At 32.2% G+C, this 27279-nt stretch overlaps 2 protein-coding genes across 6 annotated transcripts; both read right to left on the bottom strand.

Annotated features, from left to right (window-relative positions):
* Window positions 1-2935: 2935 nt before the first annotated feature.
* LOC133699752 (glucomannan 4-beta-mannosyltransferase 2) lies at window positions 2936-7928 on the bottom strand. The gene is made up of 9 exons (XM_062123181.1): window positions 7177-7928; window positions 6935-7033; window positions 6405-6657; window positions 5099-5209; window positions 4631-4767; window positions 4415-4528; window positions 4115-4314; window positions 3828-4037; window positions 2936-3524 (listed from the first exon to the last, which is right to left on the bottom strand). The coding sequence occupies exons 1-9, from the start codon at window positions 7510-7512 to the stop codon at window positions 3362-3364; spliced, it is 1623 nt and encodes a 540-aa protein (XP_061979165.1). The 5' UTR covers window positions 7513-7928; the 3' UTR covers window positions 2936-3361.
* Window positions 7929-21469: 13541 nt separating this feature from the next.
* LOC133698549 (uncharacterized) lies at window positions 21470-26933 on the bottom strand. Of its 5 annotated transcripts, none has more exons than XR_009843156.1 (2): window positions 22635-26791; window positions 21470-21716 (listed from the first exon to the last, which is right to left on the bottom strand). XR_009843156.1 is itself a non-coding variant. In XM_062121506.1 (2 exons), the coding sequence occupies exon 2, from the start codon at window positions 24675-24677 to the stop codon at window positions 22767-22769; it is 1911 nt and encodes a 636-aa protein (XP_061977490.1). In that variant the 5' UTR covers window positions 24678-24720; window positions 26803-26933; the 3' UTR covers window positions 22502-22766. The 5 variants fall into 5 exon arrangements, 3 of the variants coding, with proteins under 3 accessions (XP_061977490.1, XP_061977491.1, XP_061977489.1); XR_009843157.1 differs by lacking the exon at window positions 21470-21716 and adding an exon at window positions 21723-21853; XM_062121506.1 differs by lacking the exon at window positions 21470-21716 and adding an exon at window positions 26803-26933 and having other exon boundaries at window positions 22502-24720.
* Window positions 26934-27279: the final 346 nt, after the last annotated feature.

The raw sequence follows: 27279 nt of genomic DNA, 5'->3' as shown, positions 1-27279 counted from the left end.
CTCATGGATGTTTGTGTGACTGACAATAGCAGAACATGTGAAAGTTGTTTCTAGATCCTTACCAACTTTAGTGTAACATGATTGAAGAACAATCAAAGAATTTAGACAGATAGAAAGATTAACAATTTATAATCACTTGTTACAGTGGTGAGATATATTGGCTGACGCTACAGTGAAAGAAGAGAGGCAGAGTGCATGTGACATATGGAGGAAATTTCGCTGATTCGGCATTGATTTAGCAGCCAGACATTAGAGTATCGTAGTTCGATGTTGACATTAAAACACACAGTAGTTCTGTCTTTAAGGAACCATGTTACTTCCTTCGGCAAGCTAAGCATAATCGAGTAATCTTTTTGGCACTGCCATGTGCTATAATGTCTTTAAGAGAGAAGGATTACCCGTTCCTATATTTATTTTTTTCAGTGGCTAATTTTTAATTCCGTTGCAGGAGAAAAGAGACTCAAGTGAGATGGGATTTAGGCTCAGACCCCACAAACAACAGGTGGGAATTTAAAACGCTATAAAGACCAGAGCTCAATATTACAATCAGTATTACAGAGGGCCAAGTAGAATATGATGCAGCATGGCATAGGTGAAGTTCAAATTAAGCTATGGAACTCGACAATTGAAATGGTTGTCTGGAAATTACTTGGTGTGTGGTTCTACTGTGGTAGTTTTTGAAAAAAAACATCATAAATTATAGTTAAAAGCAAATCACACCACATAAACAAACGATCCTAGCTGTTAACATAGAATAGACTTTGAGTAGGTCACTTTGTTTATGTAATTTTCTTGTCATTTACGAGAGAACTAGATATATTCCTGAGCAATCATTCAATCCCTAGTCTTCAAGGCTTGCTTTTTCTTGGGTAGACAACTATCATGCAAAGAATTATGGTTTTATACTATTGCTTTCTAAACTTTTCGTTGTTATCATACCAATTGAAAAGGGCACTTCTTTAGCCAACTGGGGGGCCTTGCATGCTTTGGGAGTTGATGTTTGAAGAGAGTGGCAACAGGAGGGTAGCTAGCCACTACATGTCTCAATCAAATACATGTTTCTTTCACACAATAATTGGAAAGGAAGATGGCCCAATACGATTGGCTGCTAGTTATCAGCAAAAAAAAGGAGGCTGGTTTCACATTTATACTGCCAATCCAACGTGTGTTGTGTTTCTGTGTGTGGGCATTTTTATCCCTTTGATGTTGGTAGGGACAAGTTCTGCACTGTTAGGATATTAGCAGTTTTGATGGCAGCTTAACTCAATTAATTGGTTTGCATTGGTTAGTCTTTGCCATGCCATGACCATCTAAGATCTGGTAATATTTCCACGCAGTGTCAACTGTCAAATGATTGTTTTTTTGAACGAAAATAAATATTTGTATGTCAAATAATTGTGAAAATGTAGCAGATGCGGCATAAATCTTAGCGCACCATGACCCTTCCTCGACGAACAAGATTGAGCATACTCCATTCCATACAAGGCCAAATAAATGGGGCAGAAACTGGCCAGTGATGAGGCATTCATCTAGTTGAAAAAAGCTTAGAATTGAGGTTTTTTTAAAATGATTTCTCCTATATATTTAAGTAGTTTCACCCCCCAAATCATAAAAGAACATAAAGAAAAGGGTGGTGATGGGCAAAGGGAGTAATGATCCGAGCACATTGTTTCTCACGAAAAAGCTCTCAGAACAACTTGCTTTCAAAGTTTCCATTATTGCTCTCAAATCTCATTTTTATATTGTTTATGGTTTGGATATAAATTACAGTAAACCTCTGGTTTCTGATCAGAAAGCAGTTAAATATTATAATTGTTTTCTCCATTGCCGACAATTATTGTGCTCCCTCCCTATGCTTTCATTGGTTCAAGTGCCAAAGGATTTAACACGCATAATATCGACACTTCCAGTAGAAGAAAGAGACCAGCATGAAGCATCTTTCAGGTCTGATCATTTGGAAGGTGGTTCCTTAAAGAAAAATTAACCTTGCAAATGAAAAAACAATTTCAGATAAAGCAAGTAGTAAGGAACATGACTCTAGATTGGATGGATTGTGAGAAATAATTCTTGTCACAAGCAACAAATGATTGGCACCAGGCATGGAAAGCATCCATATGGCATGTCTACCTCCTGAAGAAAAAGAAAGAATTAAGAATGATTAAGGAAGATGATTGTAAATCACCATTTTCCAGACGCGAGGAGGACACCCGGAATGAGCTTAGTGTATGTTTAACTTTCGAGTAGTAAAATAAATTGCAAATTATAATTTCTTTTAGCCAAGTTTTTAATAAAGAATTTGAGGTAAAACTATAATATAAATTAATTAACTAAATACTTTCAAATCTATAATCCATATAAAACGTAAACTACACCCCCACCGCTTCACAAAAATAAACGTAACCCTAGGCAAGGATGTTATCAAGACCATTATTGCAAGAATAGCTTGTAATGCACGCCAACACGATAACTAATTAGATTTCTTTACCTTGCGCAACAATTTAACTGGCCCATCAGGCATGCGCACAAATGCTATGCCAATTCTCATGAGTTTTCTTTTCTTTACTTTACTTTTTTCGGTCCCTGTTTCAATTATGACATAAAGCAGCAAAGTGTATCACCAGAATAGGTGCCAAACAGACCCTCAATGAAGAATCAAAGAATTTATCTCCTCTTGTTAGGATCAAAATCAAGCAAAAACTTAAGAATACTTGGAGTCTGGAACTCATTGACAAATATACACAGCAGTAAATGTTGGTTTCAGCACAGAGGCCTCTCTGGAACTCATTGACTAATGAAGTGCCCTGTGTTCTTCATTAGTTTTCGTATTGCGTTCCAAGTGGGGCCTTAACCACTGGACTAATGTCTCGTTAACAAAGTATTGTGTAAAAATTAAACAAGAAAGGAAGCATGTGGAAGCTAGAAAAAAAAAATTAACTTTGACTGCAAATACACCATTTCATTTCACCAACTTATTCTCTTAAACTAAGGAAAACTAACAAAGGAGAAACAAAAAGAACAAAATCTCACAATTACAAGCAATCTATTTAATTGAAATAACAATCCTGTTGCCCTAATGCTGTCTCTGCTTCTTCTTTGTCCTTGATCCTATATGATGTGATTCACACTAAATCTTCTGAAGGCATTAGCTATAACCTTTGTGTCAATCATGTTGAATGACCCTTTTTTTTCTTCAATGGAATGAAATGGTAGGAATTGAAATCAAATGTTGCTCACAGACCCCCCACGTAATTATACATTGAGTTGTAGAGGAGAAAAAAATAAAACACAAATGGCAGCTTGACATACACGAAGAGGGTTTTGTTGCCTTTGTATGTCACTCGGGCTGCTGCTGCGGCTGCAACTAAGAGCTGGGAATAATAGTACCAACATATCCAATTCCAGTGATGAAGAAGGTGACTGTTTGGAGCCAAAGGTAAATGAAATAGTTGTTCTTTCCATTAACAAAGTCATAGCATCCACACAAGAAAAGAAATGCTGCAAATCCCAGCTCCAATGTGTTGAGTCTGTTAAAAAGTCAAAAGAATACAAAATTCCTGTTAAAAGAATAAAAACATGTGCTACATTTACCAAACCAGGACAGTTTCGATGAAGATAGGAGCATTCTATTCCAGCTCTACTGAAGACTAATATTTTTTTCTTTTTGGTCTGCTGCTGCAAAATCATTAAATAATACGGAGTAGATAATGTAGGCCCTGAATCCATCAGAACTAGGACAAACTTGCAATTTATGTACGTACGCTATTATAGTGCGTGACAGGTAAAATGTTTTTGCCACCAGGATTGAAAGTTATGCAAGGAATTATTACCTGTCGGTGAATTTGAATCGGAATTTTCTGGGTGCTTTGGTGTTTGCTTTCCTTGCATCTGCTGCTTTCTGAAGTGTATTTCCTAGTTTTTCTGTGACAACCCACTCATTGACTCTTCCAGCTTCTAGCAGACCGATAAGAGTTGCCTTAGTCCGGTGCAAAGACATAACGTTCTCGAAAAGGATCCAGTAAAACAGTAAGTGAATTGACCTGCACATTCAAGGATGAGTTGTTAATTCTGTCCTGATTCTTGCAAGTAGACGAGCAAGTTATAAAAATGGCCATACCTTGGAGTTCCTACTGAATTTAGAATGGTAATGACAGAAGGGATGTAAACAGCTCCCCAGATTGGAACTTTCACTTCAGGAACCAAAATGGTTAGTGGGAGAACAACACAGTAGAAGCAGAAGGTCACCATGTGAGCTATGATCTTTCTAACGAAGAAAAAGCTATAGATCACATAGACTTTTTTCCAGAAATTCACTCTCTGAAATATGCAAAATAGACTTGAATTAGAATTGTCACACTACATAGTAATTCGAAACTGGCCATGGTGATCAGTCACAAAAGATGAAAAAGATCCAAACCTTATTTCTAACAATCTCCATCACCATTTTCCTGAACAGATTAGCAGGACCACAGGACCACCTATGCTGCTGGAACCGGAAAGCTTTGAAAGTACTGGGAAGTTCACTTTTCACCTACAAATAAAATTAGCCATTAATAAAAATAAGATCATAAACCAAGATGAATTGTTCTAAGAACAACACAGTGTATGTGCTTATGAATAGTAAATAACCTACATGGAGGTCACCAAGGTACACAAATTTCCAGCCCCTAAGACTTGCTCGGACAGCAAGATCCATGTCCTCCACTGTAGTTCTGTCCTTCCACCCGCCAGCATCATTAATGGCCGCAATTCTCCATACTCCAGCAGTCCCTGTATTGCCATTCATTTTCACATTCAAATCTTTTGGTTTCCATCATTATTACATATGAACACATTATTCAATAACACACATTAAATCTCATAAATTTCTCGTAAAATTTTCAGCTCAAGTTTAATTTCGAAGAAATTATGGTAATTAATAATGACTTATGAGCGAAATGCCAACAAGTCTCAGTCAAATTTCTAGATTCAGGAAACATTTTCAATCATTACCAGTTACCCTCACTATCGTATAACATCTAAGGTTGCTGTCCAACTACTTCCTGTCCCCTGTCATCAAAATGGAAATGGGGCAGTTTATTATTAAATTTTTTTTATTTACCATTGAAGCCAAAGAACGCATGAGTAGCTGACCCAACTTCTTGCTCCACAGTGAAATGGTAATCCAAAGACATTTCTTGCATTCTTGTCAACAAGCACTCATCTGCATTCACTGCAAAGATTTCACCACCCACAAAATTAACAATCATTAATATCATCATTAAACATGTAATCAAAATAGATTTTTTTAATTTATCATTAATCTAATAAATATTACACTTATGATTAAGGCTAGCCGTTTACTTCTCTGTCTTCACATGAAGAAGTGTCATTCATTATAAAATGTAACGGACCTTATTCTTTTAACTGTTACTTTGAAAAATTCTTTTTTTATTATTCTTTTACCATAAAAATACAAAAATTAGAAGTGTCGGCAATTTAAGAAGGGTCCCACACAACTATGAACTCACTTCAAAAATGGCAATACGCACGTGACCAGAGGATGGACTGGCTGCTCCTAGAGCCTAGAAGAACAGAAGTTGAGAGAGAAATCCATGTGACAAATTTGCCCCCACAGCGAAGGATGTCCATGTGATCCGTACATCGCGGGTTGTTCATATAAAAAGTCAAAAACACGAAAAAAAAGACTGTTCTTGTTTTCCTGTGACTAAAATGCCACGGGAAATTTTTTTTTTCTTAATTTGAGCAAGTTCAATTTGAAAAAGAAGGCCCGGGTTTTTTTTATTTAAATTGGGGACATTTATGGGATGAAGGACTGGTTTTTTAGTAAATTAATAATTAATACCATTAAATTGGAAAAATCAAGGAAGGAAATAACATGGAAATAATAATTATATAATAAATTTCGGTAATCAGGATTTTTCATTTTTTGTGCATATGGGCTCCACAGCTGCGTCATGGACGGTCAGTAGATCACCAGGTGTATATCAAGGGGATCAATCGACCAAGGATCTTACCTAATTAGGCCGTGTAGTAAATATTATTTTTAAAATCTTTTTTATTTAAAAATATACTAAAATAATATTTTTTTTAATATAAATGCATTAAAACAATAAAAAAAACAATTAAAAAATTATTTTAAAAAATAACAAAAAAAAAAGCGGTTAACACATCACCACTGACACCCTCATGCAAGGATGGCAAAAGCGGCCTCTATCAATAAAAGAATTGACAAAGACCAAACTAATGAACAATCTAAGAATGTTAGAAATTAACACATAAAGACCACCGACACTCGAAAAAACAGTGTTAGAAATTTAAGAAAATATGCAATCTAACACACAATTTAATGACTGTAATCAATTGACTTAGTTAGGGTTCTAGTGGGTTTTTTTTAGAGAGCTTACCAAATCTCCAACGAGCCTGAACAAGGGCAATGTCAGGATTGTGGACCAAGAATGGAATGGCACGCCTAAGGAAATCAGGCTCAGGCTGGAAATCAGCATCAAAGATGCAAACATACTCGCAGTGTTTAACATAGCTTCTCTTTAGACCTTCCTTTAAAGCACCAGCCTTGTAACCTGTTCTGTTCTCCCTGATTTGGTACCTTATGTTTATGCCCTTGCTTGCCCATCTTTGACACTCTAGCTCTACCATTTGCTGCATTGATAACAAGACATGGCTCAATGGACAAAAAAGTGGGTGTCATTTGGGTAAATGGGCAAAACCCAGATCAGAAATTTTAGTTTTCTTTGCAGGTTTGATAAATTTGGACTAAAATTAACCGTTTTGGAGTCTACACCAGTTTGCTAAGCTCGACAGAAATGTGATCGAACAGACACACATATCACTAAAAAGTAATCAGTTGCAAGAATGGCACGCGTGCGACTAAAACTAATCAAGAAGCAAAGTGATTGCTTTTGTTGTTTTTGAGAACCTTGATAGCAGGGTCGGTTGAATCATCTAGGACTTGGATCACAAGACGATCTGCTGGCCAGGAAAGATTAGAGGCTGCACCAATGGATAGCTTGTAAACCTGTCCAAAACACACAATAATTATATGACCAAAAGCAAGAAAAGCACTGAACTTTGAAGACTTTGCTCCAAATCCCAGGAATAAAGTACCAGGAACAATACAAACTGGCTGAAAATAAAGAAAACGGAGAAGGAGCTAGGGACCTCTTTTTCGTTGAACATTGGGATTTGAACAAGAATAACAGGGAAGTTAAGATTGCCAGATTCTATATCATCTTGCATGGGCTCCCATTTGTATCGCTTCTCTGGTTTCTTCCAAAAGAGCTTAACGAGGATGATGACAATACCCATGTAAACCCTTTCCATTAAGAGCATGAGTGACATGGCTAAGGAAATGTAAACTCCAAGTGTCAACAAAGGAACTATCAATGGTGCTTTGATTAGCTCCCAAATGAGTTTAAGCTGACCTGAAATGTCATAGCTTGAGACCTGAAACTGAAACGATTCAGGTATCATGATTTTTTGTGAAACTTCACCCATCTCACTGTCTCTCTCTATCCCAGAAGAGCAGAGAAAAACAGAGGAAAAACAGAGGATAGGTTAATTTGGCAGAAAGAACAATCAAGATGAGAACAAAAAAGAAACACTAAATCTTTATCTTATATGGGTTTTTGGAATTTTTAACAATGTGGTTGAAATGAGGGTTGTATATAATGGGAACAAGGCTATGATTACATGGAAACTAAGTTGAACGCTACAAAAGCAAAGTTCAACTATCTGCTTCTCCTCTCCTTTTCCCTTTCAAAGGAATGAACACCAAATCTTCACTTTCCACCCTATCAGTGCTTCTCCTCTCTCATAAACCTGTGCCAGCCAATGCTTCTGTTTCTTTTGATCAAAATGAAGCAGGGACAGAACAGAGCAGAGGCAGAGAGAGAGAGAGAGAGGGTTTTCTGTTTTTATGAGAGAGAGCAACTCAAATAGAGAGAGAGATGGTCATTTTATAGTCAAATTTGGCTCTATTTGGAAATAAATTTACATCTCTCTTTGGCAAGTAGTAATATCTGTTAGGGAAAAAATAAAAATAAAAAGAATTAGGAAAAAAACGCAACTAGGATTTTTTTATTTTCTTTTTTAATATTAAATTAACAATTAAAGACAATCAAGAAACTAATTAAAAGTAAAAGTAAATCTAGAAAAAGAGTAAAGTTCCTAGCTTGTAGCACTCAATAATATTATTCTCAGAGATAAAACGTTCATGTGCACAAGAATAATTTTATATATAATATATTTCTCTCTCAAGAAAAAGTAATTCATTTAAATTTTTGGATGAAACAAGAATTCTCCAAATCTTTTAATCATTTTTTTTTCTCACTTGAGTTAATAAAATATAAAAAATTAAATACAGTAAAACATGAGAGAAAAAATATATAAAAAAGTTCTTAAATTACATGAAGATATATATAAAAGATTGAGTAAAATGGAAAAGTATTTTAAAAAAATTTTAACGGTGAAAACATTATGTACTTCCCATCTTAAACAAACTCTATATATAACACACACTTAATAAGATATCAGTTATCAAATATACTTAAAATAGTTAATTTAATTAATTTAATCATAATAGCTAAGTCAATAAAATTTATTAATTACTTAGTAAAGATATAAATTACCATGTAGATCTAAACTAATTAAATATAATAAATTAATAACTAAAAACAAATATCATTAATATCCTGCATGATTTAAAAATATTCTTATAATGAATAAAATAAAAGTGAGCTAGTATGTGCTATGTACCTCTAGGTTTGAATTTACCATTATTGTTAATTAGTCTCAACTTCAAGAATCATAGTGATTAGAATGCTATTAATTAGGTTCTTTAGACCAAGTTTAAACTTATTACACACACATAATATATAGATAATTTTAAGGTTCTATCAATGTTATGTTCTTTTTTATCATATTCATGTATCTTATTTTATTAGTGGATATAAATTACCATATATATCTAAAATCATTAACAACTAAAAACAAATATCATTAATTATAATTTTGAATTAAGATTCTAACATCCCTGCATGATTTAAAAATATTCTTATAATAAATAAAATAAAAATGAGCAATTAATATTATGTAATATGTGATAGGTAAGTTTAGGGTTTTAATCTACCCTTATTATTAATTAATCTCAATTTGAAAAATCATGGTAATTAGGATGCCGTGAATTAGGTTCTTTTGACAAAGTTTAAACTTGTTACATACACAACATATAGGTAATTTTAAAATCCTATCAATGTTGCTTTTTTTTCTTTTTCTTTTTCTTTTTTTGTTCTTGTTCGTGTACATATATCTTGTTTTATTAGCCCAGGCTCTTACAGTGGATACCCCATCACCACACCCAATTAAGTGAATCCTCAAACAATGTTTTGTTATCAACATCCCGTAATATATATATATATATATATATATATATATATATATATATATGCTTTTACATGTTGAATTTCATTCATATAATTACTATATATTTGAAGAAGGGTTTTTACTGTTAATGATTAATTTAAGGGCTTTAATTTCATTTATTCCTTTGACGATTAAATAACTCATTAGTATGTCAAATCTTTAGTGACCAGATCCTGTAATGTTATTTATGAACTTTAAAAAATCTAAAGAAATAACATTATGATATGAGATATTAAATGTCAAATGTATTTATGTATTTATATCTAGTGGTTACATGTCTTTTTCTCCATTAAATTTTTTTCTTTTAGTTTTACCTATAGTAGCTTGATTATCACAATATATTGATATAGGTAATATTAGTTTAAAAATAAATGACATTTTAATGAAAAAAAATTATAAACCACTCAACTTCTGAACTAAAAGCATCTAATGCAATCATTTTTATTTTCATGTTGGATGAATCAATATAGTTTATTTAACAAATTTTCAACAAATCACACCAACATATAAAGTAAATAAATACCCACCAATAAATTTTATTTGTTTTGAACCAAAATTCCAATTAGCATTACTAAATTCCTCTATTATATGAGGAAAACCAGTATGATAAAATGCATAATCAATAGTTCATTTTAAATGTTTAAAAATTTTGCCTAAAGCACTCTAATGTGCATTAGAATTGTGTGTATATCTAATCTACTAACTACATATGATATACCAGGTCTAGTATGATTGGTTGGATGCGATAAAGATCTAATAATTTATAAATATTTATATTAAGACATATTTTCACTATTATTTTTTTAATCTAGTAGAATGATTAAAAAGACTACAAACATGAAACAACACATCAAGATAATTAAACATTTTTAATATATTTTTAATGTAATGTGATTATGTTAGAACAAAACCATTGTTATTTGTAAATAATTTAATTCTCAAAATAACATAACTCAGAGTAAGATCGATCACATCAAAATTTTCAAGCAACAAAGATTTAGTATTGTTTATAACTTGAATATTATTATCAATAATCATAATGTCATCAACTTACAAATATAAAATTACATGATTATTATAAATTTGTTTAATATAAAATATTTATCATCAAGATTTATTTGAAAACCATCAAATAACATGACTTTATCAATTTCTTGTGTCATTATTTTGGAGCTTCAATATATGTCACGGATTCACTATATGTCCTAGGTTCATTTTCAAGTATGAAAAATATAAAAATTAACACTAAAATATTTTGCTCTTTTATTTTGTTTACTTTTTCTAATTTCATTAGAAGTATGGTTATCAATAATGTTTATTTTATAACAAGATCTTTCATTAACAAGTATAAACAATTTATTTTCACATGACTCGATAATTATATTGTTTATAGTTTCATAAATTTTAGAATTTTAAAATGAAAATTTATAAGCAGTATTTTTCAAATAATATCCAACAAATGTACAATCTATTATTTTATGATAGATTTTTATTTTTTAATGATTGAAATATTTACTTTAGCTAAACACCTTCATACTTAAAATATTTTAAAGAAGTTTTTTTATTTTTATAAATTCATATGATGTTTTATCCAAATTTATACAAGGAATAGAATACAAAACTCCATCCCATAAGTTATTAGATAAATCAGAATTACTTAACATTGCATTAATCATATCCATTGAAGTCCCATTTATTCTTCTTGTTATCCCATTAATGTGATGACTAAGGAATTGTTAATTGATATACAATACCATGCCGTTTTAAAAATTCATTCATTTCATTATAAGTATATTCAAAATTTCTATCATATCATAAAATTTCTATTTTTTTATAATCAACTTTCTACTTTAAAAAAAAATTAAATTTATCGAATAATTTACTTTTAAAGTTAATCAAATAAACATGACTTATCTTGAAAAGTTATCAATAAAAATTATAAAGTATCTTTTACCACCATTATTCAGTACATTATTATTATTATTATTATTATTATAAATATCAAAGTATTAACTCCAATAAATTTGTTTTATTTTATACTAGATTAGAAGCCTTTCTAGGTCGTCTAGCCTGTACATAAATTTCATAATTTTTTTTTATTGATACGAGATTTAGGAATTAAATTTAAATACATCATTATTTTAGTAGTGTTTAAGTTAACATCCCGAGCCTCCCGAATCACAGCATTCAACATTTGCACTGGATTAAGATGAAAAATGCAAAGCAATATTAAAAAAAAAAAGAAGCATTATACTTAATTTACAGGACATTCAACAAATAACATTTCTCAACTAATTTTTTACCAACACTAAAAACATGAAAAACTTCATTCAAAATAAGAGTTTTTCCAAACACCTCCCACTTGACTTGGTTATCTTTTAGAACTCGAGCTACACTGTCGTTTCGAGCTTTATAAATTCGAATGTTAGAATTAAAAAACTAGATAGCAAAATTATGTTATAACCTTTGAATTGCCAAGAATTAAAGCTCGGAATCATTGACTATATAGTAAATTATCGAGCCCTTCATCACTAGCACAAAGGAACACAAAACAATATCTCAATCTCATTTCTACTAGATTGATCGAGCACATTGAAAACAAACTAAATACATCATTTGGGTATCCATTAAAATGACTTAATGTAGCAAAAACATCTCATCCAAGCTTAGATTAGATGATTATACAAAATAAAACAAGCTCAAAATCACGTATGAGTTTCTATCAAAGCCACCAAACCATGAAAAAACAAATGTGATATCCCAACCATCTAGGTAGTGGTCCAGTGGTAAGAGCTTGGGACTAAAAGATTTGTTTTCTCTGTGGTCTCAGGTTCGAGTCTTGTGGTTGCTCATATAATAGCCACTGAAGGCTTACATGATCATTAATTTCAGAGCCTGTGAATTAGTCAAGGTGCACGCAAGCTGGCCCGGACACTCACGTTAAACTAAAAAAAAAAAAACTAAAAAACAAATGTGATATCCCAACTTGGGCTTCACTAAGCACAGCAAAATTGCACATTTTAATTGCCTTTTTTTCTTTCTCAAAACTAACCCCCACGAGGCTTATAATGCATTTGTCAATCTCAAAATTAGCTATGAAAAATACTGGCTTGACAAATCAAAATCAATCACATAGGCATTTAACAGTGCAATTCGACATCAAGATCATTAGATTTCTCAAAACACAATATTCAATCTCAAAATTTTCAATCAAAAAACAAATCTAATAAACATTACATATCCATGCATAAATTAGAAAGTTAATCGAGTCCTAAAATTATATGCTACATGAAGCAACAATAAATTGTTGAGAAAATTGAGAGAGCAAGTTAACTTGCTCTAATAAAAATAAAAAAAACTAAAAATTCATTTGTTGTTGTTGAGCAAGGAAAGCTTTGACTATCAAAACTCTGATATCATGTCAAAAAATCAATTCAACTCAATATTTAAGCTGTTAAATAAGATCTCAAGATATAATTTATATTATTTTCTAAACTCTTCGACACATTTCATCTACGAAGGAACTTTTATGACTTAAGATGAAAGAAACACCCCTTGAGCTAAAGATTATGCTGGAAATTTTAAAATTATGACTCAAATGATTTTATTTTTAATTAGTTTAGAGGTCGGCTTTTATTGGTGGGCTCTAAATATATATATATATTTTTAAATGAAGTCAATTTATTTAAACAATATCATTTTAAATAGATACAAGTTAATTTGATAAACTCATTATTTAAATTTTAAAATATATGAGATAATTTGATATTCATATTTTGCTATCACGAAAGAAATTATAGTTCTCGAGGAGTAATTAACACATTTTTTTTTAAAAAAATTATATATATATATATATATATTATTTTTAATCGGATTATTCTAGCAAAGTTTAACAGAATGTTTCTTGCTGGTTTAGCTCAAATTAATGTTTTTACATATTTGTCGTAAACTTATATCTTCTTTTGGGCATTTTCAGTACTCTAAACATTATTTTTTGTTCGGTCCCACAGCAAAGTGCCGACACAGAAAAGCTATCGACTACAAAATTAACAATTAATGCAAACTTGCCCAAAATGGTCAGATGATAGTACGAAGATCTTGTATGATTTATTTGGTAGCATTGCATTATTCTCTACATTTTTTTAAAAAAAATTGGTTGTAAGATAAGAGGTACTAAACCTCTTTAATTCTCGAGACTACCTCTGATTTTAGTTTTTATACATTTATAATGACATAGAAAGGTAAGGAGATAAAAGAATAATATATGTATATATTTATTTTTTTGAGATTGGTAATTTATAGCTTAAAAAAAATCTCATTCCCAATAATAGAAACTAGTAGTTGTTTATTTGGGAGTATGATAGTAATTGTTTTTTAAAATATTTTTTATTTTAAAAAATATTAAAATAATATCTTTTTATTTTTAAAAATTATTTTTGATATCATTACATTAAAATAATTTAAAAACATCAAAAAAATATTAATTTAAAATAAAAAATAAAAAATTTTATTTTAAAAAAAACGCTTCCAAAATATAATATCAAACACACCAATATAACTGAAAATACAAGTCATGTTGAAGTCTTAATTTCTCAGAATCAACGGGGCTGAAACAGCGACATCAGTTAGCATGTTTTTGTGTTTTTTTAAGCTAAATCGATGGATATTAACATTAATCACTCCGCACATGATGCCACCAAATCAGGACTTGTAGTGAGGCAGACCACGTAGTGTGTTTGACAGTGTGGTTGCGGGTGCTTTTCAAATAACTTTTCGTGCCAAAATACATGTCAATGATGTTTTTTTATTTTTTAAAAATCATTTTTGACATCAGCACATCAAAACGATCCAAAACATACCAATCATATTAAATTTTAACAAAACAAAAAAACAAAAAATTTTCAAATTTTTTAGGAACGCGGCCGCAGCCGCGTTCCCAAACGGTGTCTTATTTGACCACAGCCGGCAACTGCCTTGCTTGGTTGTTGAGGGGTCTTCTTCCCTCTGAATTTTTCTTTTCTTTTTCCCCCCCTTTTACGTCATGATAGGTTAGTTCACGCAATGAAATTAGTAGCGAGACAATTCTTTTGCATGGAAATTGGACCATGACACCCCTAAAGTTTCTGAATCTTTTAATTTGACCCTTCACTTTTTTACTTCTTTTCAAAATAGTGGACCATCCGGCACCCCTAAAAAAATTATATTTTCACTCTAGTCCTTTAACTTATCTTGTTTCGATATACATCCTAATGATTTTGTCTTTTGGCAGCTCTACTTACGAAATCCTATTCCCATCTTCGGTATTGGCAAGTGATGAATGGTGAAGACTATGGATTTGGCTAAAAAAGGTTCTCAATTCCTATTTGTCCATTTGTATCTAATTTCATTTACCTGTATGCATGATTATGTGCTAGTAAGAACCTATAATTTGTAAGCTTTGTTTGTCTCATGGTCCCTCCGTTTCTTATGTTGATCATTTAGCTCCTCCATGAAAAAAATTTGCACTTCGATCCTTACGCTTATAAATTATAGTTGTTCGGGCACCATGAGAGCAGGCGATGGTTACCATGTAGCAGCTATCAAGTGAGTTGGCTAGAGAAGGGGCCGAAAAATCAAGAATTGGAAATGTAGGGGGTTGGTAGGGCTATATTTTTTAGTAAGGGCTATTTACCATATGTGTAAATTCATCGGTTAAACTGTGGGTGACAGGGATCTGGGGGTGCTACTGCAACTGTGCAAAGTTGTCTGCCTCCTCAGGATATTCCCACCAAAGTTCCAAAACCCTTCAATAAATACAAGCAAGGGCAGACCGACAGACTTAAGCGTGGATAACCTTTATATATTAATATGATTGGAATGATGAAGGTTTATTAATTAATTATAAATTATATTTAAACTTAAAATTCAAGCTGGAAATAAATAAGAATATTATTTAATCAATATTATTAATTTACCACCTGCATTCCAAGTTCTTGCACCACGACCCTCTTTAATGCCAATGAAAAATAAAAAATTAAAGGCTCAAAGACTGCTAGCTAGAATGCCTAGATATTCGAATTCACCATCCAAAGATTATATATATATATATAAAAAAAAAACATTTTCAACACCTACAAAAAAAAATATAAAAAAATATAAATAAAGAATTAATTAAAAATGTTTTGAAGATTACATGTGATTTTATTGATTTGATTGTTTTTTTTATTAATATAAATATTCGATCCAACTTGTATATATTTTTATTAATAAAATATTTTTAAAATTTAATTTGATTTTTGAACAATAAATGTTAGCATGTGTTTGGATTCTACATATTAATTAAACACTTTTTAGATTTGCAATAACACTAAAGGGGGCATGTTTCAAGCCTAGAGCCTTGTGACAGATCCACAAGCCACAGCCAATGGAATGTGCTTTTTCCTTCCATCTTCTGATTTTACATCTCTGTCCCCGAGACCTTTTCTTCTTTCAATTTTCTTTTAATAGAAACATTTTGAAAGAAAAGTTCCACCACTTGCACGAAACTTCTCTACGGGCATCAATGGGATTTATTTTAATCGTCCAATTTGACAATTTTAATGCTTCTTTTTCATAGCTAAAGTTAAAAAATCTATATTATTTTTTAACTTGAAAATTTAAATTTTTTAAAAAATATCAAAATATAATTTATATTACTTTTTATATTTTCTTAAATAACAGCATGTTCACGCTACTAAATAAAATAAAAATAATAAAATTTAAATTCATGATCTCTTGATCAACAAGTTTTTGATATTATATAAAAAAATAATTTTAATTTAAAAATTTAAATTTTTAGAAGAGATATCAAAATATTATTTATATCATCCTTTTACAGATCACATTTATTAAAAAAAACAAAATCTAAAAAAAAGGAAAAATCTAAAAAAAAGAGAGATGTTGGTTTTTGGAACTGTCAATTAACGATGTTAACTTAATTAAATATTGTATAAAATAAAAATAAAAACGACATGGAAGGAATTTATCCTCATTTTATTGTTATATTGGTCAAATTAAATCTAGGGATATCTTAAATTTTATTCCTACGAGTTTACGATCTAATGCCTCCATCAGATAGGCTTAATTGCTAACCATCTTCATTTCTGGCCTCCTTTCTATGAGATTTTTTCTAGTAGACTCAATTGCAAATTCAGATGAGCCCTTCACCTAGCCTCCTCCTCCCACCACCACCACCACCCCTAATTAGGGCTGCCTTGATCCGGTGACCTGAGCCTGAGATTTCACCGGTCATTGTCATGCACAGATGAGATTAAAGGGGAATTTGGATTGGGGTTTAATTGGTTATATAGTTTTGCTGCGTTGTTACAGAGCACACCGACAATGCCTTATCTTTTTGGCAGGTAACCCAGATTTCCTTTATGCTATGGAAATGCGTGGCTAATCACGATAATAAGGAGTCAAAAAGGTAGACATGGCGACCTACCACGTTGAGCTTGGCTGCTGGAGCTTCCCATCTTTCTAATAATATACCCTACTTGCATTTATTCTTTTCATTTCCCCCTCAATATACGCGTTCCGAGGGTGTGAGGCTCCTCAATTTCCTCCATGTTACTACGTAACTATACGTATACAAGAAGTATTGATTTTTTTCTGATGTTAATTGAGATTAAGAAAAAATTTCAAACGTATTTTTCACTTCGTTCTGGTAAACTCAATTTTTTTTTATAAATTCTTTCATATACTAATTTTAAGATTAGAATTTAAAAATAAAAGACCGAAACATATTTTCTTAACCGTGAAACTAGATTTTTAATTTGTTTTAGTTTTTTTATGTATGTTTTGGAATTGTTTTGATATGTTGATATAAAAATAACTTTTTAAAAAGTATTATTTTAATATATTTTTAAGTAAAAAATACTTTAAAAAATAACTACTACTACATATATATATATATATATATATATATAAACAGCTGTATAATGATTTTTTTTAATGAAAAATTATGTAAAACTTAATTAATAGCAACTAGTAAGAAAATGTTGCAGAGATCGCTGAGAAATGATTTTCCAGATCTGACTTTTGATGAGAAACTTTCCAAGTGAAACTAAGTAAGCTGACAAAAACTAAGAATTGTGAATGAGAAAATGTGTTTCTTGTACACAAGAGCCTAGCTATTAAAAGGATTGAAAAGGAGAAGAAACAGTACTTTTGATACCTCTTTATTCCTTTTTACATGATCCCTCTTTTTCACAAACAAACCATGGCCTTCGCGGTTGATTTTTCAACCCTCGGGTTCCCTTTTTTTCCTTGCTATTTATCTTGTTTTTTTTTTTACTGAAAATTTGTATTAAAAAACATAACCAAACTATTTTTTTTTTAAAAAAATCAAAATCGAATTGAAATTGGTTCAAACCGATCATTTTTTATTTGATTTTTTAGAACAAAAACCGGTTCAAACTGGTTTGACTCAGTATTTTCGGCCTGGCTCGGTTTTTTTCCGGTTTGGGTTCAGTTCAGTTTTTTTAGTTTCAGGCTTATAAAATCAAACCGATCAGTTTTTTAAAAATTTTAATTGGTTTAATCAGTTTTTTTCACGGTTTGGTTTTTTAAAATTTTTTCTTTTTAATTTTCTCAATTTTCTTGAATTTTTTTACTTACCTCTAATCAAATATTAGATCTCCATAAAAATATGCAGCTTGGTGCGTGGAACAATTAATTAATTCAATTTTATTTTTTATTCAGTGGAAATGTAAAAGGACGTGGTTATAGTCAAAGTTAATGGCCCCTTTTTATATCAATTAACACTCTTTTTTATTTTCTCGTGCATTGATTGACGAGTGGAAGGTTTTGTGCACAAGAAACGATGTCTTGTGAAGTTGACAAACATTATTAGTATTGATCAAGTGGTTTCATGCATACGTAATGGATTAAATTTCTATATTTCTTTAGGATAAATTTCTCGTGCAATCGTGATTGACAGTGTAATTATCATTATTTTTTAAAATATTTTTTATTTTAGAATATATTAAAATAATATTTTTTATTTTTTAAAAATTATTTTTGATATTAATATATTAAAATAATTTTAAAACATCAAAAATATATTAATTCAAAGTAAAATAAAAACATAATTTTTTTTTTAATTTTTTTCAAAAACATTTTTTAAATACAATAAAGAACAGTTATGTTAACAAACATTGAATCTCTATACATACGCCATGTCCGAACCAAATCATGAGATAATTAAGAGGAAAAACAGAAAATAAATCAGAGGCATCGACGGGCTCATGAGATGATTTAGTTTTTTTCTTCCTTTCATTAAACTAGAATGGAATTGTTGCTTACATGGACACAGTCCGATTATGGGTCGGAGATCGTTGGCCTCACAAATATTTGGTCATAAATTCTATATATAGAAAAACTAAAATGATTAATGGTGGAGAGCAATAACTTTGAAAATGATGCTTTAAAGCAACAATACAACAAATAAAAAGTTGGGTTTGAATAAGTGATCTAATAATAAAAATTTATGATTAAAAAATTTGATTTTTTATAATTTTATATTTGAATTCTGTAATTACTAATATAATAACTACTATATATTTATATGGTTATTAATATTAAAGTTTTTGAAATTAATTGAGGTACATACAATCTTGTCTAAACACACAAATTAATAAAAAAATAAATTTCATTTTTTTTAAAATATAATTTTATAATTTTTATAAATATTATTATTGTCGTCATTTTTATAAACGAGAACTCCACGACCTTTGATTTTGGGATCTATTTTGGTAGCATTGCTATACCATCCCTAGCTATGGGTCATAGAGAAGGATCTGGTTTCACAGAGCTGGGAAAAAAAATTAAGAAACGCAGCCTGTAGGTCAAGTACAGGGCTATAACTACCAGATCTAGCTAGCATTGTACTTAGGCTATGAACGTCTTTCTCTAAGCTCTTTAATTGTACCTATTGACTTCTCATTCCCATCAAAACTTTGATCACGCCCTGTTCATTATATATTAAAATAATAATTTTTATTTTTAAAATTTTATTTTTAATATTAATATATCAAAATAATATAAAAACATTATAAAAAATTAATTTAAAACAAAAAAAAATGATTTTTTTAAAAACATTTTTGAAATAAAAAAACACAGGAATTCTTACACCAATTTTTTGTTTGCCCGACTTGGATTCTAAACGATCTCTTTCAAGCTGAAAGTCTTGGCAAACGTTGTCCGAAAACTCAATTGAGGCCTGTCAGGAACTAAATTTAGATACACAGATGAGAGTTTTGTTTTTGTTTAGGATTCATTTGAGAGCTAGTTAATAGTTTAGGGACTAATGTGAGGTTTGTCAATCAATATTGTTAGGTGGTGTTTAGTGTTGTGATGATAGTTGTTTTTTATTTTAAAATATATTAAAAGAATTATTTTTTAAAAGAATTATTTTTAATATCAATAATTAAAATATACATATAAAGAAATTTATCAAATAATTTTTGGATCGCGTTCCAAACTCTATCATAGGTACCACAATTATTTAACCTAATTAATTAAACGTTTAAAATTGTCTTGCCAGCGTTAAAGGTACCCACAACTAACCTTCACGAATTTTATAAATTGAAGGTCTTACTTTTCTATGCTGACCTATGTAATTTTAAGGAAGTGGTAAACACTTGTCTCGCAATGAGAAGTCCTAGAATGTCATAGAAGCAACCACCGGTACTTAGTGAGCTTTTGGAAACATAATTGTGCCTGTATTTTTAAAAAATTAAATTTTTTTATATATTTTATATTATTTTAATATGCTGATTTTATAAATAATTTTTTAAAAAATAAAAAAAATATTTTAATGTATTTTGACATGAAAAAATATTTTAAAAAAAATCACCATCATATTTTCAAAGACATTAAAAAAAAAATATTAAGCTATTCAGAGTATTACCCTGCGTTTTTATCTGGACTTGAATATTAAGAGAGGTATAAAAAATTAATATTAAAATCAAATTTATTCTTGAGCTATTCAAATCCCAAATTCGACCCCACCTTAGTACCTCTATTAATATTTTTTGCATTACTGTGATTCGAAGGCCCAATTTCTTGCTAGTGCTACAAAAGAGAAAAGAATCGTTAGGTAGGCTATGAAGTATGAAGTATGACACGACACTGACAAAGAAAAGGACTTGATGAAATTTAGACTCTGTTCGTCTGCGAGATTGCGGCGAAGATTATTTTCAAATAATTTTTTTTAAGGAATTTTTTATGTCTAAAAATATATTAAAATAATATTTTTTTATCTTTAATATTACATATTAAAATAATAAAAAATATCAATCTGAATTTTTTTAAAATAATAAAAAAATACAGTCCAACCACATTTCAAAAATAAATAATTAAACATTAGTTCGGTAAAGATCAATTTCAAATTAAGACTATTAATACATCATTAATCATTCACGCTAACTCTATTAGGATATGTTTAACCTAACATCTTTTTAGGTTATTACAATAAAAACAGAGAAAGACATATTTCTCTATTAATTATTTTTTACCCTCAATCTTTTTTTTAAAAAATCAAATCGGGTTGCTTAATTTATAAGCACAACAGAATCGAAGAGTCTTATAATTGCTAATGCTCGAACTTGATTCATGGGAGTATATACCAAAAGGGACAACGGCAGCACAACATTCTACCACGGCATGGAATTTTTATGGAGGATGAAGGAGGCTATTTTGCTGAAAATCCTTCAATTTCCTAGTTTTCTATGGAAATAGAAGTTCCCTTTTCTTCTACTTTCTGGTCCATTTCCTCCCATGTCGTATACTTTATTGATAATGCTCTCGCTTTTCTTGCTTGGAGTTAATGCAAGGTTAGGTTTTGGTACACACTGCTTTGTACACCTTAACAAATCCCCATATCTCATGCTTCTTTTGTTTCTTAGCGAGCCCACCTTTTCAAAAATCTTCTTTGATTTTTCTTCATGGAAATTGACGATCTGCCGCTGATATTGCTCTCAAACTTTCGTAATTTCCAAGTAAACTGATATCCTTCCTCTAAACTGCAATGATATTAATAATAATAATCTAATATTGACCTCTCTCCACCACTCATAAAACAACAAAATTTATACACATTTTAGGTACCGTGATTTATGCCACATGTGGATTAGGGTCAAGAGTCAAACATGTTTTAATGTTGTCGTGGCCAACAAATACAAAGTAGACTGACCCTTTCTTGCTGCTCCATTCCTGTTTCTTCTTTTGTACATCGAAGGGGGAGGGATGGATGGTCACTGAGATTCAACATGGAGTAAATAGGTTAGAGATTGTGCTTCTTTTATGCTCTTAGATTTAAAGGCATTTTCTTTTCCCTTTCTGATGATTCAAGCGCCCTGAACTCAAGTTTATATCATGGCCTGTAACTTAGAACCTGTTTGACATAATTTCGGCATAATTCAAAAAAAAAAAATGATCATATACATGTTTAGTTAAATCAAGTTTTTGCTTTAAAAATATCGTAAGAGAAGTGAATTCTACATAGAAGATAAGCATTCAGAGTTCGACAACAGTTGACAAAGTATAGAGTCGTTGGCATCTTAAACCAGACAACATTAACAACTAACGAGGAACATTTCATGCCTACACAATTTCATTACTGTTCATTTTTCTACGACAACCCATCACCCATGGGCTCCCATATCTCATTAAAGAGATAGATTAACAGATACTTAATTAGTTTTAAGAGATGAATTAGAAGAATATAAAAAAGGGGATAATCAAATCAGCAATGGAACGCCCTACATTGATATTTTGAGCATGATAGTGGACCTCTATTATGAAGACTTTGGACCAACAAAGTACTGATTGCTGGTTGCTGAAGTAGAATTACTTCAATGTCTGCCAAAATATATGCATATGTTGTCATGATGTGGCCAAGTATGCTGGTGCTAATTAACTCAAGACAGCACCCTTAATCTTGTTCCCTCAGGCAAGTAATCATAAAGTCACTGCTGTTAATTATTGCCAACCCACTCCATCTAATGCTTCTAAATGTTCTTAGGTATTACCACAACTATAATTCTTTAATGAAGAACTTTTAAGCTTGAGGCCACCAACAGCGACAACAATAAACAAGTATCGTTCGAAGTAGATATACAGCATTGTTTTTTCAAATGGTACATGGTACATTATACAAAAGAGATGTTACTAACCTCAAAAAGATCGTCCTGATTAGTGCACAGCAAAGTCCAGTGAATGCAGGTAGCTAACGAGCAACCTGCTGATTATTGGATGCACGACTTTGGTCGGTGTCCAGAGCCCATTTAGAAACGGAGCAAGCTATTTCATAATTTGTCATGGACATCTACCGTTGTATTAGATTGATCAAGATGCAGACCATCCCATGTCTTAACTCCAGAAAAGGAGCTTGAAAAGGCATTTCGTTGGCCAGATGAGAAGCACAGATTCCCATTTCTTTGACCATGAAGCCTGAGATTGTTTCGAACAAAAAAAAGATCTTCCATTCTCTGCTCTCCCAACCTGTTTGCTGATTCTCGACATGAGAAGTCACTAGCTTGCCAAATCTCTTCGCACATTGCAACACTTGAAACCTGGCTCAGAACCTTTATGGCTAGTGTTTGTAAGTTGGGTGTTTCAAAACCGAAGTTTTCCCACCAAACAACTGGATCCATTTTATCCCTACAATCCACGGCATCTTCCTCTCCCAAGGATCCTTCCAGACGCCAGTATGAGCTGAGCTGCTCTCTGAGAACACATCTGGCTGTGCTTTCACTCTCATATCTTTCTAGCGTAGCCTTCCAGCCCCGCATTACAGATTTATCCTTTGTTTGACCTTTTCCAATATATCTAGGATTCAGTAAATAACCTGCAGCATGAAGAGGGGAAAATAGAGCATCCCACCTGTTCTCAATCAGTCCTTCTAACTGATTCAATATGCCATCATCAATTGCCTGACTCCTCAAGGCTTCAAGTGCCTGAACCCGCCAGTCATAAACTGCACCAATAACAGATTTGTCGATATCAATTGTAGCAAGCAAACTTACAAAAGGCTCATATAACTGCAACAATAAATCAGCCTTGCTCCAGAAACCATCATCTAAAATGGCAGATTCAACATTTACAGTATCCTCTGCCATATTATTCTTCCATTGCTTCCAGTGTTCACTTGCAACCACATCCTGGAGTGATTGCCTTAGCTCAAGGACCCTCCGGAGAAAGCAATATGAAGGTGCAAATTTGGCAGAGATTGGATCAGAGAACTCTTTCAAATCTTGACCAAAAGTGCACAAAGAAGTATGTTGATATGTGATCATGCATTGCTCAATTGCCTTGGCACACAAGACAACAGGTTTTATCCATTCCAGTTCGGCCATTTCTTCCATCAACATTAAGACAGAGTGTGAAGTGCAAGGAGACCAGAAGATATTAGGGAACTTTGACGATAAATAGGACTCAGATGATTTGCATGCATCGCCTAGATGTGAAACTATCTGAAGAACATTTGTGGGGCCAACTTCCATAATAGTATCAGCGAGAGCACCAATAAACACGTGCTCTCCCTCGTCAGTATCATTGACATCAACTGCCTTTAAAAATACAAGTCCCCTTGGGCTGGAGATAAATATATTGACATGTTTGCTACCTAATGCACCATCTAAGCGACTGGCACACAGTATTGTGCATCCTGTATGTGGCCATGACTCCCTAACTAGAGCTACTGATTTTTCAATCCTCGCTTTCTCTTTGCTTAAAAAAGAATCAGACAGCTTATCTATTGATGGGAGTTCATACCCAGACCCAAAAGCACCAATTGCTTTCACCATTTCACGAAAGTAAGGAGAGTTGACGATATCAATATTTAATCCATCAGCATAAAAAAATCTAGCTACTATGTCATCTATATCTTCTTTTGTGATGGTTTTCCAGGCAAGAGTTGGCTGAGAAGTCCGAGTGCGTTTACAAGGCTTCCCAATGACAGAATTCTTTTTCTTCTTCTGTGAAACACGCTCCTCTTCTAGGACCTGAAATGCTTCTCGTAAAGACCTGTCTATAGCAGGGCAGCTTTTGACCCCAACACCTGAGAACCCTAGTAGGTGAGCCCTGACACGTGAATAAGACCCATTATATCGTAGATTACAGTGGTTACATTTCCACCTTTTTGTACCACTTCCCCTGTCAAATCCACCAAACACGCTAACATGTTCCCATCCCCACTTATCAGATTCTGATGGCATACTTCCGAGCCTTTTCTGAATACCAAGGAAATGGAACACTGATCTGTTAAAATAAAACATAAGAGAACACCACTGAGAAAAGCATTGCCTGCAGGACATCTACAAGAGCCATTAAAGTCCCAATTCCATGCCGCTAAATACATCTAAATAGAATTTATTTTTCCTTTGAAGCAGTAAGTATAAGAACGTAGAAAGCAAACAAAAATCTCCAAAAAAGAGAAGGACAGCTATCTGGCATTTTACTTCGACTGCTTGGAAACTTACAAATCTAGTGGCATTTTTGTGTTCCCATATACTGACCTGTGAAGATGCTCAATCATGGACTTTCAGAGAGCTTGGTCGAGTTCGACCACCTCCTATTCATTTTGTATGAAATTCAGGTGGAATCTTTCTTATTTCACTGCTTTCCAAAACTTCTCTTATTTATGGCACATTTCATTCAAAGGATTCTTTTTTTAAGTGTTTGATACAATAGACTAACCGCTCGCAAATCAGAAAAAGCAATGGTTGGCAAAATTGTCTTTCCGTTCAAACCAGAAAAGATTCAGATACGTGTATAAGAGAAGGAAGCAAATACCATGGACAACAACGCAAGTTGAATATCTTTGACAGCTCAACTATTTATGTAAATCTATAAGCTGCTAATGTTCTGGCATGTAAAAACTAGCTCTCTAGAATAGCAAAAATTCCAATTGGGCTACAGGAAGCTGAATTGGTGAATGTTATGTCATGATCATATTATGGCATAATGAAACATAACTAATACTATGATTCAACAGAGCTATAGGCAACAAAATTGGAGAATTTATGTCATTTTTTAGATCACGGAACCAGGAAACATAACTATGCTTCAACAGATCATCACACTAAGTGAATTGAACTTCCTAAAAAGCAGCATGCCATGCAAGGCATTCATGCAATGCATCTGCGAAAATGGTACCGATGCTTTACACCATTGTCAATGGCAATATAAAGAACTTCTTTTAAAAAAGAGATTTTTCAATGTAAAGAAGAACTAGCAACTTCTACTAGCTCGTGCTTGGACTTTTAAGTCTGACACCAGTCCGTTCCCTTTCTGCTTCGATTTGTGAACTATAATAGTCTGGGCTTTTCTCCAGTCTGTAATAACTTCTTAGTTGGTACAAACCCTCATCTCTTTCCCTGTACTAAAATGAACGAATCTCTTTCTTAGTCGAGATTAGTGAGCTTTCTTTTGTCAGCAGAGGAACCGCGCACTTGTTGGTACCTGAGGAAAGTACTAGCTTAAGCGACAACTAGCCTTTTTATTTCAATAGTAAACTTCTCTACTCGCTCCTGTTAGTGGACCCTCTTATACTGTAGCTCTGCTCATTCCGGGGATGAAATGGCTAGACTACCAATGCTTTACACCGTTGTCAATGACAACATAAAAGAGATTTTTCAATCTAAAGAAGAAACTTCCTAGCACACAATCTCTTCATACTACAGCTAAACTGATTGTGATGCAGAGGCATCCAAACTAAGTTCCCTGCCCGGCACTCATCATAAAACAGAATCCAGCACGCTTCTGACTCTAACCCAGGGCTTGGTGCATTTTATACAGGCTAAGTCGTGCATTTTCAACTTCAACTTCCCAGGGGTGCCACTGTCTAGTCTGATAACAAACGTAGAACATGTTATTGATGTCCAAAGTTTAAACTATCATTCCTTATCCAAACAAATTTGCCAAACCACACTGATTAAAGGTGCCAGCTTGCGTTCTGTCTACATTGGTTCTTGATCAAAGATTGAAACTTAACCAATCTTTTCAGGTGATTCTAATTTCTAACTTGAAAAAGATCACAACTTTACCACTCAACTTCATCTACGTTTAACTCTGATTTTGAAAGCTACAAAAACCCAACAAAATTCCAATCTCTAAAATCATTTTAAATTGGCACTAATCTTTAATTAACACCCCCCCCTCCCCCAAATTCCAGCTCTCTTAACTCTTAGTTTGTCTCGCTTTTCCATGACATGAATGGCATAAAGGCAGATATTTTCAAAATCAAAGCGAGCAAAACAGAAATCAAATCAGCAAACAAGTACAAAAATGCAACAACTTTTACAGCCATTCGATATATATATAAAAAAATGATTACTTTACCTCAGGAATTTGTTGATTTTTATATATTTTTGGTGCTGTCGAATCGAAACCTGCGTTTCTTTTACAAGGGTTTCTTTCTGGTAATAAACCTTGAAACGACGATGGGGTTTCCGTTTTTATTCTTTTTTGTTTCTTATCTCTCAGTTTGAGTACTATTTTTCATTAGCAGAATTGGGCTTGGTGTCTCGGAATCGGAGTAGGCCATTGTACTGGTCTGGGCTTCTCCTTATCTTTCATTTTCTGAGCATTGAATTTTACGTTTTGGGCCATTTGTTGAGCCTACGGAGTTATAAAATGGGTTGTGCTCTAATTAAATTAATTTTACTTTTCTGAGCATTAATTATTCACTCAAGTGCACTGCATACTCTCTTGTAGTCTTGTGGACTTATTATTCAAGTTTTTTTATTTTATTTTATTCCTCTGACTCGTTTGTTCGTGATTGCATTTTTTTTTTGGCCCAAATCAAAAAATAATTTA

This window comes from Populus nigra, chromosome 7 (assembly GCF_951802175.1).
Source record: "Populus nigra chromosome 7, ddPopNigr1.1, whole genome shotgun sequence".
Classification (NCBI taxonomy): domain Eukaryota; kingdom Viridiplantae; phylum Streptophyta; class Magnoliopsida; order Malpighiales; family Salicaceae; genus Populus; species Populus nigra.
This window is presented reverse-complemented; position numbering and strand designations above follow the sequence as displayed.

Excerpts from the sequence above, each read along its gene's own strand:
- LOC133699752 (XM_062123181.1), bottom strand. The coding sequence starts at position 7,512 with ATGGGTGAAGTTTCACAAAAAATCATGATACCTGAATCGTTTCAGTTT. Across the intron at positions 7,034-7,176 it reads CAATGTTCAACGAAAAAGAG|GTTTACAAGCTATCCATTGG; the intron begins GTCCCTAGCTCC and ends TGTTTTGGACAG. Across the intron at positions 4,529-4,630 it reads TGTACCTTGGTGACCTCCAT|GTGAAAAGTGAACTTCCCAG; the intron begins GTAGGTTATTTA and ends TTTTATTTGTAG.
- LOC133698549 (XM_062121505.1), bottom strand. The coding sequence starts at position 24,776 with ATGTCCTGCAGGCAATGCTTTTCTCAGTGGTGTTCTCTTATGTTTTAT.